Here is a 14,083-nt window from a genome sequence, read left to right on the forward strand (position 1 = left end):
GATCCCTTTTAAAGTCCCAGACAACTAGTATTAGAGCAACTAGTTCACGCCAGATTTTTTAGTATGAGTTATCTTCAATTGTTTTTTTTGTTTTATATTTTTGTCCATAAGTGCTTAACAGTTTGAATGTTTGTGTAGTAAATGTACATATTTGCTCTGTTACAGCTATTTTACTATGTATATCACAATATACTTATCTAATGATTACAATTACCATTTTTTGAATGTTGATACAAAATACCAAGTATGACATCATATTATACATTGAACAATTTTAAAGAGTTGACCTTTGTATATAAACCTTGATGCCAATGCAAATGTACATAATTTCAATAAATTTAATTATAAATTTGAATGTATCATATCTTTCTTGTCTGAAATAACACATATGATTTAAAATATTTGTTTTTTATTTTGTCAGTCAAAAATAACTGTTATGAATATGAATTCAACATATTGCACAATTTGATAATTTTGTCATTATATACAAATTGGCTTTTTAAACATCATATTTAATAAAATTAGTTTAAATAATAATTTCAGACATTTAATTGCATTATATGAATAAATTTTGAGTAATCATATGACTAAATTATTATAAATATTGCACAAATGTGAAACTTTGGACTTAGCCTAACCATTTTCAAATGTAGTTATGACAATGTATTATTTTTATTGTCATATCAGATTGCGAAGCAACGAGTTGGAATAATACGTACTAATGACTAGGGGTGTGTGGGACAGAACATTTTTTGGTTGGGACGGGATTTTTTTTTTAATCCCGAACTTCGGGACGGGAAAAATTTGCAATTTTCCGACCAAGCCGGGATATTTTCGGGCCGGGAAATGTTAAAAAATTCCCGATGCTGGAGAAATCACGAATTTTACACGTCATTTTCCCTTAAGCTTTCTTTCTGAAATTTCTTAAACAAAAGCTAACAATTTGTGAGAAGTGTCAAGACACTTACAATGCAAAAAACATCAAGAATTAACCACTTTCAAAAATTACCATTTTGAAGTTTCCGACTTTTCGCGATCCCGAGCACTCTGAAAATACCGAATTGTCACTTTAAAAAGTCGTTAATCTCGAAGTTTTCTGCATTGTAAGTGTCTGGAAGTTCTCGGAAAATGTTAGTTTTTATTCCAGAAATGCAAAAACAACCACTTGAGGTGAAAAAGACGTGTAGAATTCGAGATTTCCAGAGGTTCGGGAAATTTCGAACATTTGACGTCCCGAAAATTTCCGGGAAATTGCGAGTTTCTCTCGTCTTGAATGTCGGGATTTGAAAAATTTCCAGTCCAGATCCCGACTCTACTAAAAAAAAAAAAATTGTCCCGCACACCCCTACCTACTGATGACTCAGTCGGGAAAGTGATCTTGTTCAGCTCCCAGATGCTAGGTGAGCATTGCTTGAATACTTAACGCGCTCCAAGTGATATGATGATCCTTATGTGTGGAAGCATTCTCTATGCAGCATATTTCCTACCGTCGATTCTATACTCTTCCCAAAAAGGAGGACATTTACCGATTTCTCAGAAATCCACCCGGACGCCGGACAGACACCTAAAAAGGAGGGCATGTCCGGATAAAAGAGGACGTCTGGTCACCCTACCTTATACACACACAAGCTAATGATGACTGGACCTACAGTTTAGAATGGGATCCGAACCACTGTGCGTGCGTGCGTGTGTGCTGGGTATTGAATCCAGGATCTCTTGATTAATTCATTCGTTGGTATTGTTTACTTCGCATTTCTGCCACATTTGGATAATTGTGAAGATGAGGATGATTGATATGATGACAATGATGAATGGACACAATAAACATCCATCCACAGGACAGATTCCTTGATTACAAGACAACGACATTACCATTATTACTCTTGTAGTCTATGGTTATAACAAGCATAAAAACACAGTTCTTGTGTGTGATGTTTCAGGAGAACCTACGCTCCCTTAAAAAAAAATATATATATATATATATATATATATATATATTACCACTATGCCATCATGTAAGTCAGTTCACATGCCCTAGAAAGCACAAGAGGGGTACAATGGACCCCTTTCATTATTACATACCAGATACAATTCATAATAGTTTATGTTTATCGGCAAGGCTTCTTGTATTCCTCGAATAGGGAAATGAACATTCGGGAAAAATCTCAGATCGTTTCTGGTGATTTTCATTTAGTTATTGCTACAAGTCGTGTTTAGAGACGCAAAGGCATAACGAGGGTCTGATGGACCACTGTAATTATCTTTGTTGTGTTACGTTTTTGAATTAATGTTGTTTGAGTTTTTTTAATACTATCATAATTTCCATTGTTATTACTATTATTTTTAGTTGTTGTAGTATGCAGAAGTAGCAGTTATAGTAGTAGTAGTATTAGTAGTATTGGTGGCATTCCTGTTATGTAACCTAATGAAAAAGGTTGTTTTTTTTTCTTCTAGTATCGATACTACTGGTAAATGTCGAAACTGAAGGAGGAGGATACACGCCAATGTTTAGAAGTAGATGATGAGGAAGATGCCATTGGAGATTTTCCTGAAAGTGACGAAAGTGATTATAATCCGCAAGATGATGTAACAAGTGAAGATGATCATGTGAGCGTTGAATCCGAACGAGGTGACTTTTCCAGTGAAAGTGACTGTGAAAGTAATGGAGAAGAAATATTTTCAGCAGACAGTGGTGATGTTTACGTTGGAAAAAATAAGTTTGAGTGGAGCAAGAATCCACCACCAGTTTCGAAAGTGAGATCTTCAAACATAATAAAATCCCCATTATCAAAAGTGGTTTCTCCCCCTTGAAAATTCATTAGTTTTGAACTATTTTTATCACAAGATGTTGTTGATGATATTACGAAATATACAAATGAGGAAGCAGAAAGAGTTTATAGATTGAAAGGCAAACCTAATTTGTGGAAACCATGTGACGCCATTGAAGTGAAAGCATTCATAGGTTTGTTGATGACTGCAGGGCATATGAAGTGCAACCACCTCAGCGTTGCAGCACTGTGGAATCCGAAATATGGACAGCCCATTTTCTGTGCTACAATGAGTCCGAATAGGTTCAAGGATTTGCTTGCAACTAGTACCATTCAGGGGGCACTGTCCATTTCGGCAATATATACCTTCTAAACCAGACAAATATGGAATTAAAATATTTTGGATTGTAGACTCTAAAACATTTTACCCATTGAAAGGGTTACCATATTTGAGAAAATAAGGTAAAAGTAAATCTTCAAATTTAGGGGAAACAGTCACTCTTACATCTTTCTGAACCTTACAACCCCACAAAGAGGAGCATAACTTGTGATTATTATTTTACTACTTTACAACTTGGGCAGCAACTTCTCCACAATGGTCTCACACTAGTTGGTACAGTAAGAAAAAACAAAATTTTTATACTTTCTGAATTCAAGACCAATAACAGTAGAGAAGTGGAATCTTCACACTTTGGATTCACTAAAGATGTTACACTTCTATTCTACGTCCCAGCGCCAGGAAAGGCTGTGATTCTCCTAAGCAGCATGCACCATACACCTGATATCATAATTGAGGTATCTAAGAAGCCCGACGTGATTTTGTACAATGAAACCAAGGGTGGTGTGAACACACTAGATCAAATGGTACATACCTATTCATGCAAACGCAAAACAAAATGCTGGCCAGCAGCTTTTTTATGAATCTCATCGATGTTTGTGGAGTGGCATCTTATGTTATTTGGATAAATCTATATCCAGAGTGGGAGGAAAAGAAGCAGAAAAGAAGAAGACTGTTTTTGGTAGATCTTACCGAATCCTTAGAAGAAGATCACATAAGAAGATCGCACCTTGGACTGCATCATTCCACCGTGAAGGCTATTCAAACAACACTACCAATAACAAGCTGGGAGTCCACGTCAACATCATAAGAACCACATCAAAAGAAAAGATGCTTCCTTTGTACACACAATAGAAGTAGGAAACAGAGACAAACATCTGACACTTGCAAAGGACACGTTTGTTCAGAACATTCGTTCTAGAAAAAAGTGTGCATGAAATGTAAAAAGTAATCAGTGATAACAATACAGTTTCCACGAGTCTTCTGTGGTGGTGTGCCAACTTAGCTCTCTTGGAGCCAGATCTGGCTCTTTCGTGAACTCGTTCGGCTGTGAAGTGGGATGCTCACCCCCGTGCCCCACTATGATGCCATCACTGGTTCTGGCCCACATAGCCCAACTTTTGTCATAATTATATATTTTGCATGTGACGTGATATTGTTCAGATATAATATTGTTATCAGAAAATTTTCTACTTTCTATTTCATACCACCATCGGTGGATTATTGAGATGGGTGATGCCGCCAGATCTAGATGTTGAAAACTTAAGAATAAATTGTCACCACCCCTTTGACAACTAACATTACCCTAGAAGGCACTTTATCCAGCCTTCGTAAATCTAGCTCCATGAAAGTCAGTTTTAACTCCATTTAAGGTGAAATTTAGTTCTTCTATGCGAGTCAGGTTTGGCAACACTGCCAGGAGGCAAGGAGAAAAGCATTGATCATATGGAAGTATGATTTGATTCGTTCTCTTGGTAATATAAAACTTCTGATGGAATAGAAAGAGATGTCAACGGGAAGAGGGCAGTCCAAAGATGAATTTCAACAGCGGAAAAGTTGAAACTTCCATTTGATTAGCCGTAACTTCATGTTGGAAGTTGATTCCCCCTAAGGAATACATGTGATTCCGAAAATTCTTATTCATCATATTTTTCAAACATGTTGTCCAGCTTAATAATCAACATAAAAAAAACCTTCCACTTGAAACATGGAGAGAAATTCATACTCTTGGATACACCCAGGGTTTTTTTTAGTAGCATTGTCCATTCGGGCGATATTGAAATAAATGCACAATTGGTGCATAACTATCTCCTCCCCTTAATTGAAAAAATGCTATTCGCGATTAAAATTAACCGATATGCAATCTGGTGGGATTTCCAGGAAGTACTCTAAGTAGGATACGTTGTGTTGAAGTCGTTTAAAGCATGGGGAATATGCGAGAGAGTAAGGTCTACTGTTCAGGTTTTTTTTTTTTTTTTGCTCTAAATCGTTTTATGGGTCAGAACAAATTAAAAGTTGTCAAGTGTTTCCACCCCGTGGAATCAACAAAATGAAATTTGTTAATAAATCAGGGAAAACGTAATTGACAGAAGATTGGTGTGGGGGATATAACACTGTAATTCGGCAAGGAAATTACGAAGAATGCACGAGTCTGCTTACTTTATTTTTCGAGAGATAAATATATATTACCATGAAAGTAAAGTTTTAAATTGTACTTTATAAATAAACCTTTTTTTTCTTCGAAAAAATCAATGGGTCCATGTATTACCGGTATTACGTATGTGTGAAATTTGGAACAGGTGCAAGTCGATTAAGAAAGAAGATGAAAATAGTTTGAGAATGAATTAATGTCGAATGTAACCAGAAAAAGAAATGGACATGCTAATGTTGCTGTGTCATTCAGTACGATGTCCTTTTTCAGTGAGTATAGCCTGGTCATGAAATCGTGACTATTATTATTAAACCAGCCTTTCTCTTTCGAGAAAGAACTGCAACGATATGTTTGCAATTTTCTCCTGTCCCAGCTTTTCAAGTACAGGTCAATTTCAATTCCTTTATTTTCAAATAATTTCCGAGAACCCCAGTTACAACGTGACGTGCAGATGATACAGCACTGCTTTGGACAACCAGTGCATATACATAGTTTCGTCTGCATTTTCAGTGTTATTTTTGCCTATCATAATTAAATGCTTCGTTTTCAGTACAGCTTCACGTTTGTTAGAGTACCTGGAATTCACATCGCATTCGCAATATTTAAAAATAATGCGTAATTTAAACGTTTTCTACCATACCAGTCATGACAACACGCTGTTATTTTGTACTACTGCTGAATGTAAACAAAGATTTATCCTACTTAGAGCGGCCATATTGGAAGCGACACTAGCGCTCAGGTGGTAATTTTAATCGCGAATAGTATCTTATGGGGGCCCAACGAACCCTAGTTACACTAATTATGTATTATAAAACCTTGTGCTTTCTAGGGTTAAATCACACAAACCCTTAATTATAGTTATTTGGTTATGAAAACAAGCTTACAGAAGTAATTACATTAGAGATTTGCAGTTGTTAGGAACATTTGCATGTGTGTGTGAAATAAGATTGTGTGCACAAGAGGATGCAGAAATATTACGAGCAGAAAACAGAACTGGCCTGTATTTGTATTTTTACATAGCATCACTTTTGTGCCACTTTGGCACAAGAAAGTATTGGTTGGATCTTTTTACCGATACTTTCCCAGCATTTTGATCTTTTATGGAGTCCTCAAAAATGACACTCACTTTCACAAGTTTAACTATTCTGGAAATTATGCAAAATTCAAAGTTTCCATTTATTGTGCACCAAGGAAACAAAACCTGTATTTTGTGATCACAACAGGTATTTTTTAATATTCTTATGTACACCCTGTTCAGATACAGTGGTACATACTTCAGCTATCCAACCTCAAATATGTCACTTTATTTGAACATGAGTGTACATTGTATTTCAAGATATCTGGCAGTTATGCAATGTTGCTTTGGCTAGAATTGCCATAATTATTTTCATACTATGGGAATGAGAGATGCGGTATAGATAATGAAGGTACTCACATTTTCCACGAAGCTGTTTACATTATTTTCTATTAATTTCAGTAGCCACAGCTCCCATCCTTGTTCCACCTCATTCCAACGAGGATGGTGGAAGTGGCTACCGAAATTAATAGAAAATAATGTTAAACAGCTTCGCAGAAAACGTGAGTAACTTAATTATAATTATTTTGTTGCTATGCAGCCTACTGGTCCAAGTATAAAGGAGCCTAGAAAGCACAACCAGCCGAGAGATGGCTATGAAAGAAAGCACACAATGTAAGATGCAGAAAAATGGAGCTGCTTCAATTTCAAGCAGCAAGTGACAACATTGTTTATAGAAATATTGATTTTATCTATACAGACATTAAAAACCATCTACTTACTTTTCCCAAAGAATATGGTACCATAATCACGAGTAGTGTTTGGTCTCTCCACAGTGTATACAACTTCTTGCCCAATGAGCTTTTTCCGGAGAAATTCTCGAGCTTCCCAAGCATATGGTTCATCCTTGGTCTCCTCTAAACTGCAAAATTCATTACACAGGTGACTATCTCAAATTACAGGTATTCAGTAAACAATATATATCTTAAAGAAATTACTAACATCAAGCTTAAAACAGAACCAGACAATGGTATTTGGCTGAGGTAACATGTTCATAAAATTGGTAAATTCATTACCTCGAGGAATAACAAAAGTAGATTAATTTTACTGAGAAAGATTTTATTTTATTTTTTTAATTCTTTCAGGGTAGCTATGATTTTTTTATTATGAAATTCCCTGACATTTCCAGTCCAAAAATGAAATTTTTCCAGACATGTTTATAATCATGATTTTTGCTGTTGAAAGTAGTTTTTCAATTTAATGATGTTTTTATTGCCATTTTAAAGGAAACCTATGGAATGGAAGGGAAGGGAATATTTTTTTAATTCATTGAAAATGGTACATATTTTGGGAATTCAGAACTGGAATGGGGCCGGTGACTAACCATACACCCTAAACAATTATATACGCAGGCCATACATAGGGATCAAATATATCTATTATTTGCATTTTCCACCTAAAAAAAGGTAAAAAAAAAAAAAAAAGTAAAGTGCTCCCCTGTGCTTAGCACCACGCCATGAAGGCATATACGGGGTGTGGGGGTAACGCCCCACACTTTCTTGATCCGGTCGTGAGTGGGGGTGATGTGATCAGCATCACGCTCCTGACCACCTTTACCCCCCAGGGTTTCCCCCAGGTACCCATGTTATTCGACACTGGGTGGGCGCCGGGGCCGCTTCCATAGTTAGAAAAGTTCCCAGATTTGAACCGGCCGGGGATCGAACCCGGGACCTTTAGCATGGTAGTCATTTTCCACCTGCTGAAACCAATTTAATATTACATAAAACATCAAAACCTGCTGATTAAAAAAAAATTCAACATAATTCTAGAGGGGGTTCAGTAGGTTAACGGCTCCTCCAATTTCTTACACCCCAACCCATTTTCACTATTTTTCAGTATAATTTCATTCTAGATGCAAAAATTCGAGAATAACATAAAATTACTAGCAGCATCAAACCAACATTCCTAACCTAACAATACGTCAGATTAGTATCAGCATGCAAACCAACACCCATAATAATGTGCAAATTACCAAACCATCAAATACCTTGTCAAATAAATCCATCGCACATACAAGGAAACATTGCAACAAAATCACATGCATACCTTGAAATTTATTTCTAGAAGCGGAAACCACAAATAAGCAAAACATTTAGCAACGACATGTGACCAGCATATGTTTATTTCGTCTTATTTCACACCAGTTTTTTTTAAAAAATAAATTAGTTCTAAATGCACAAAACAAGTGCATATTCGAAGAATGGTGTCGATGTCATAACTGATAATATAAACATAAAATCACTAATTTCTCGGGTGTAACACATCTCTGATGTAAAAGCTACAACAGACGTTCATATGATGCACAATCTTCATAAACAATGCAAAAATTTCCACTTTCTAGCGGATTTACTATGCAATTCCTACATACAACAAAAATTTCTCCAAACATAAACAGCCTTTTCTACAACACTATATACCAGGTGAGTTTTTTTTAGCTTGACACAACTAAATATCTCGAAAAGTACGCATCTGATCAAAATAAACTTCTGAATGAAATTTGTTCGTCTCTAAGGGCTCATCCAATGATGCCAAACTCCAACCCCCACCTTACCTCCTGGGGATGGGGTGAGGGTCAACTGTACAATCTCAAATGGGAACCCCCATTTTTTATTGCACATTCGGATTCTCCAGACAAAAATATAAAGGTTGTGTCTGAAACTGTTTTTTTTTTTGGATTTGTGATAGCTGGCGCTGTAATCGCAAAAAGTAAGATTTTGCGCAATTCTCGAGAAATACACTGTCCTCTTCGTCAGGCTTCGTGGCAGATTATGTTGTGTCTGTTTGACCAGGAAACAAGGTGTAGTGGTTTGTAAGATAAAACATGCGATCCTGAAACATGCTCGGCAATCTGTTAAAAAATAGGTTAACCAATTATAAAACTGTAAAATGTTGAAGAAAGGGAGTGTAGAGGAAAGATGGGTAAAGATGTTAAAAAAAATGGAAGAAGATAAAAACAAATAGGCTTTAATGTAACGAAAGAAATGACACGAGCGTTCATGATGATAGAGGAGTTCCAAAGTGGAGGAGGGATGATGTAATAATGCAGGAGTAGCGAGGAAAAGGGGGGAGGGAGGAAGCAAGTGGGCGGGGCCAGTACTAGCCATCAGCAGTGCATCAGCAGCACAACATTAGCTGTGAAGACTACTCGACGATCCATTCTGCGGAAACGAGATTATTTATTTTCACATGGTCAAAGGTTTTTACGTAGCTTTGAAATCTTCAACGGTTTACAGTTTTATAAGTGGTTAACAACGTTTTGAACAGATTCTCGAGCATGTTTCAAGACCACATGTTTTCTCCTAAAGATCATTTGACCTTGTTTCCTAGTCAAACAGACACGGCATAATCTGCCACGAAGCCTGAAGAAGAGGGCATAAGTAGTGTTTTTCTTCCTTGACTCCATTAGTGGTAATAATGCAGGCTATAACGGTGCGAGAGAAAATTGAAATGGTGTACATTTATGGAGAAAGTGGCAGAAATATCAATGATGCTGTGATTCTTTATGCTCAAAGTTCTCCAGAACGGATGCGATCACACGCTTCTTTTCGCAGAGTTGTTTAACAGTTCTCCCCCCGAGGGAACTGTACAACCAAAAAAAAAGGAATTGCCGAAGAACAATTGCTGGAGAAAATAATGAAATTGCGGTATTAGCTGCAGTGGCTCATAACCCCCATGTTAGTACTCGATAAGTCAGTCTTGATTCGGGAATTTTACAGACTACTGTGTGCCAAATACTGAACCGTAGAAAATATGATCAGTTTCATGTTTCGTTGCATCAAGAACTTCATGGCGATGATTTTCAGAACCGAGTGACATTCTGTCAATGGGCGCTTCAGCAAATACAAGGAGACCCCAATTTCTTTACTCGAGTTTTGTTCTCTGACGAGTCCACTTTTACAAACCACAGTACAATTAATCGACACAACATGCATTATTGGAGTTCGAAAACCTGCAATGGTTATGCCAAGTTAAACATCAGCGCCCTTGGAATGTAAATGTTTGGTGTGGAATAATTGGCGATAAACTTATTGGTACATATTCCGATGGGAACTTGAATGGTGAGAAATATCGAAACTTCTTGCAGAACGAACTTCCAGTATTGCTTGCAGACCTTCCCTTAAATGTGCGACAAACAATGTGGTTTCAACATGACGGTTGTCCAACACATTATTCCATTGCAGCACAGGAAGTATTAGATCGCGTATACAACCGTCGGTGGATCAGAAGAGATGGTCCAGTGTCTTGGCCTGCAAGATCACCAGATCTTACTTCACCTGACTTTTGTTTGTGGGGTTACGTGAAGAGTGATGTTTATAATGAACTGCCAACAACATGTGAGAACATGATTCAGCGAATCACCAATGCATGTCAAAAGATTACACCGGGCACGCTTCTCAGCTGTGTCCAGTCATTCCAAGTGCAGATAAATCAGTGTATCGAAGTGGGTGGTGACATTTTCGAGAACTTATTGTAAAATGATTATTAAAAACAAGCACCCCGATGGTGAGAGGCAAGGGGACTCACCTAAAACAAGAACCCCAATGGTGAGAGAAGAGGGGAGTCACCTTAAAAAAGCACCCCGATGGGAACAAAATACTGCTACGTCCACATCATTGTTCCTGGGTTATGCTAAATGCAGTTTCTTATAAAAATTCAACATGCCTCACGTCACGATTAAAAGTGCATTTTTTACCATTTCCCCAATATTTCATTTTTGCAATTACAGCGCCATCCATCACAAATCCACAAAAAAGTTTAAGACAAAACCTACGTATTTTTGTCTGGAGAATCCGAATCTGCAATAAAAAATGGGGGTTCCCATTTGAGATTTTACAGTTGTCCCTCGCCCCACCCCCAGGAGGTGGGGTGGGGGTGGAGTTTGGCATCATTGGATGAGCCCCTTCGTGACGAACAAATTTCATTCAGAACTTTTTTTTTTTTGATCAGATGCATACTTTGAGATATTTTGTTCTGTCAAGCTAAAAAACTCACCCGGTATATTATATCTGCACTATTCATGTACTTAGCAAAATCAACACGTAAGTCAAGTTAACATTGAGTGCGAAAAATTTTACTAGCGTTCTCATCTTTCCAACATTATTTATTTTCTTTAACTAAAATGTGAATGACAATAAGACCAACATCTATGAAATCATAGACAATAACTTCTTCCTCTTTCTGATAATTATGATCATATTGCCAACCTACTTAAGTTATCCATCACTAAAATTGGACTACAACTTTCACTTTAATATTCTATCTAAATGCTAGTATAAAAATTATAATTAAATGTATTACCTACCTGTTTTATTTAGTGCAACGTAAGGAACAATCTGGAAGATATGCGAACAAAATATTTACAAGCAAATGAACTAGTTGATCAGGTTGCTTCTGAATGGTTCACAAAGGAAGGACTCAAATTCACAGAACAAGTTTCCTCTATGGGGGGAACGAAGTAGTGAGTGCTATTGCTTTTACTCTGCACCCGTCCAGTGTGACGTCAACCACAGCCAGTTATGTGAAATTCTGCTCTTCGAGGTAAAAAATATTACATTCTCTTTCGTTCAAGGAGTATACAGTTATTGCAGATCCAAACCAATGAACTGTCCAAAAACCAACCTGCTCCGCGTCATGTATCAAAATAGAATGGGATCCAAACGGGTGTGTTCTTGAAGAAAGGAAATTCTCACTACACACAAAGTTGAAGCAACATTTTATCTGCAAGAAATCCTGAGGATGGCTGGTACGGCAGGTTTCGTCTTGATTAGCTTGTTCTCAAAGGAAAAATCTCACGCCTCTCCAAATTCGGGTCTTGGAACAGGTTCACAAGAACAAGTCACAAAATGAACAGATGGTCATAACGAATCCAAGAACCTAGATCCGAGAGTGAATAAATGTAGAATCAAAATACAAAGGAACCATAATTTTGTACATAACAGACTAGAAAACCAAGTTTCTGAACTGAATCATTTGGGGGAAGTGGAATCACAAGTACCGAATTTGGAAGTGGAAGTGAACCACTTGTTCATTTTGTAACTGGTCCTCTTGCAGACTCCAAAATGCATGTAAATTCCAGACAATCTGCAAAATTACCTGAAATTTCCCTGACAATTCCTGGTTTTCCAGTCGCATAGCAACCTTATTTTTTCACAAATGGAAAAATTGTAATACTCTAGGATGGAATGACGACATCACAAACTTAGGTTCTAGTAAGTTGAAAAATTAAATAAAGTTACAATCCCAATATGACAGTTCAAAATAGGTTTTTAATCTTATTCATAAAAAAAAGTTTCACAGAGAACCTTGCATTCCTCACAAAAACTACAGAAATTAATGACTACTTACGTTGCTGTAGCACGTCTTCCTAGCTTGGGAGCAATAATATTTGACAAGCTGACGGTTCGTTCAGGTGGTGGACCCCCCTTTGGTTGCTCCCTGATGACAACAGAGTCCCCTGAAAGGACCTATGGAAGAAAAAGAATAAATAACTACTTATTCGACATGCTCTGCACAATACGAAATTATGTATTAGGGCGGATCAAATGAAAACAGAACAGTGGATTTATTGGGTTATATTTATGTATGTGTGTTGCGACACCCCTGTGTAGAGGTAGAGCGGGAGGTAAGGAAGGAAACCCCTACTACATAATGGACTCTCCCTAGTCACACATGAGCACGTGATATTTGTAGGCGGTCGGGCAGCAGTATCATCTGAGTAGGCACACAGGCAGTCAGTCAGTGCTTCACCTGCAGCAGAAGAATGTTTGCCAGCAAAGAAGAGCAACTGGTAGTGTCATTTTTTTAGTGGCAGAAGGAGTTGGGAGTTCGCGAAGTGCAGCAGAGTGACAGGAATCTGTGAAGGATGATGAGCAACCTGGTCAATCTCATGTCGTAATCACGGATGCTCTGATGGAAAAAGACGACCGGATAATCCACGCAAACAGTTATATATAAGTTAAACGGATTGATAAAAATTAAAGAATAATCTTAATATATTACTTATAAATTATGGATAGCCAGAAAGGATAAAATCTAAATTCTCCCCTTGGTTACCTCAAACAGCTTGAAGTCTCTTAGCAATGCAATCAACAAACGTGCGCAAGCGAGAAAATTTGATAGAAATAGGGAGACATATGTGGTTTTCACTTGTATGTACTCCCAAGTCCCTCCAAGTCAGGATTTTAATCCGTTGGACAACGACTTAGTTGATCGAGGATCACTTCGAAAACGGAAGGGGGACGAGTTATTGACCTATTGTACGGACGCGATAAGAAGCGGCGTGCAATCAGAACGCAGAACGGCAGAACGTGACCAAATTCAGTCTCCTCGTTGGCTGCCATGTGGCTGGGGGTTTTCTACGTTGCCACGTTCGTACAAACACACGGACAGGCTAGTCAGCTGTTGGCAAGCTCGGGCATTCTGGCAAGCATGAAACATTTTATCTTCCTGCTCTACACAGCAACCGAAAACCTTCACTGAAAGAACCTTTGTTGTGTTTTTATTATGGTACATTGCAAGCATCAGCTACCGGCATCTTTTTACTTATGTTGTATCGTATCACAATTACCAACAAAAGAAAATGCGTCTTGTGTTATGAACAACACTGTGGCAAATCGTTCTCCTTTGATTTCATGCCGCCTCTTTTTGCCTTCTTTGTCATGCCGCGATTGTTGAAGCTTCGGAACGTACAAATGAAATGTATTTCTTGAAAATTACGTATAAACAAATTACGTACAACTTCGTTTCGTTAA

At 37.5% G+C, this 14,083-nt stretch overlaps 1 protein-coding gene across 1 annotated transcript in view; it reads right to left on the minus strand.

Annotated features, from left to right (window-relative positions):
• Tudor-SN (Staphylococcal nuclease domain-containing protein 1) overlaps window positions 1–14,083 on the minus strand; it is a 128,671-nt gene that overhangs the window by 96,223 nt on the left and 18,365 nt on the right. Inside the window, exons 2-3 of the mRNA XM_083126543.1 lie at window positions 12,678–12,796; window positions 7,055–7,194 (exon numbers count right to left, since the gene is read on the minus strand). Of these exons, the coding sequence (XP_082982669.1) occupies window positions 7,055–7,194; window positions 12,678–12,796 (259 nt within the window). The remainder of the gene's footprint in view (window positions 1–7,054; window positions 7,195–12,677; window positions 12,797–14,083) is intronic.

The sequence above is a fragment of the Lepisma saccharinum genome, chromosome 8, assembly GCF_977018435.1.
Source record: "Lepisma saccharinum chromosome 8, izLepSacc3.1, whole genome shotgun sequence".
NCBI classification, from domain to species: domain Eukaryota; kingdom Metazoa; phylum Arthropoda; class Insecta; order Zygentoma; family Lepismatidae; genus Lepisma; species Lepisma saccharinum.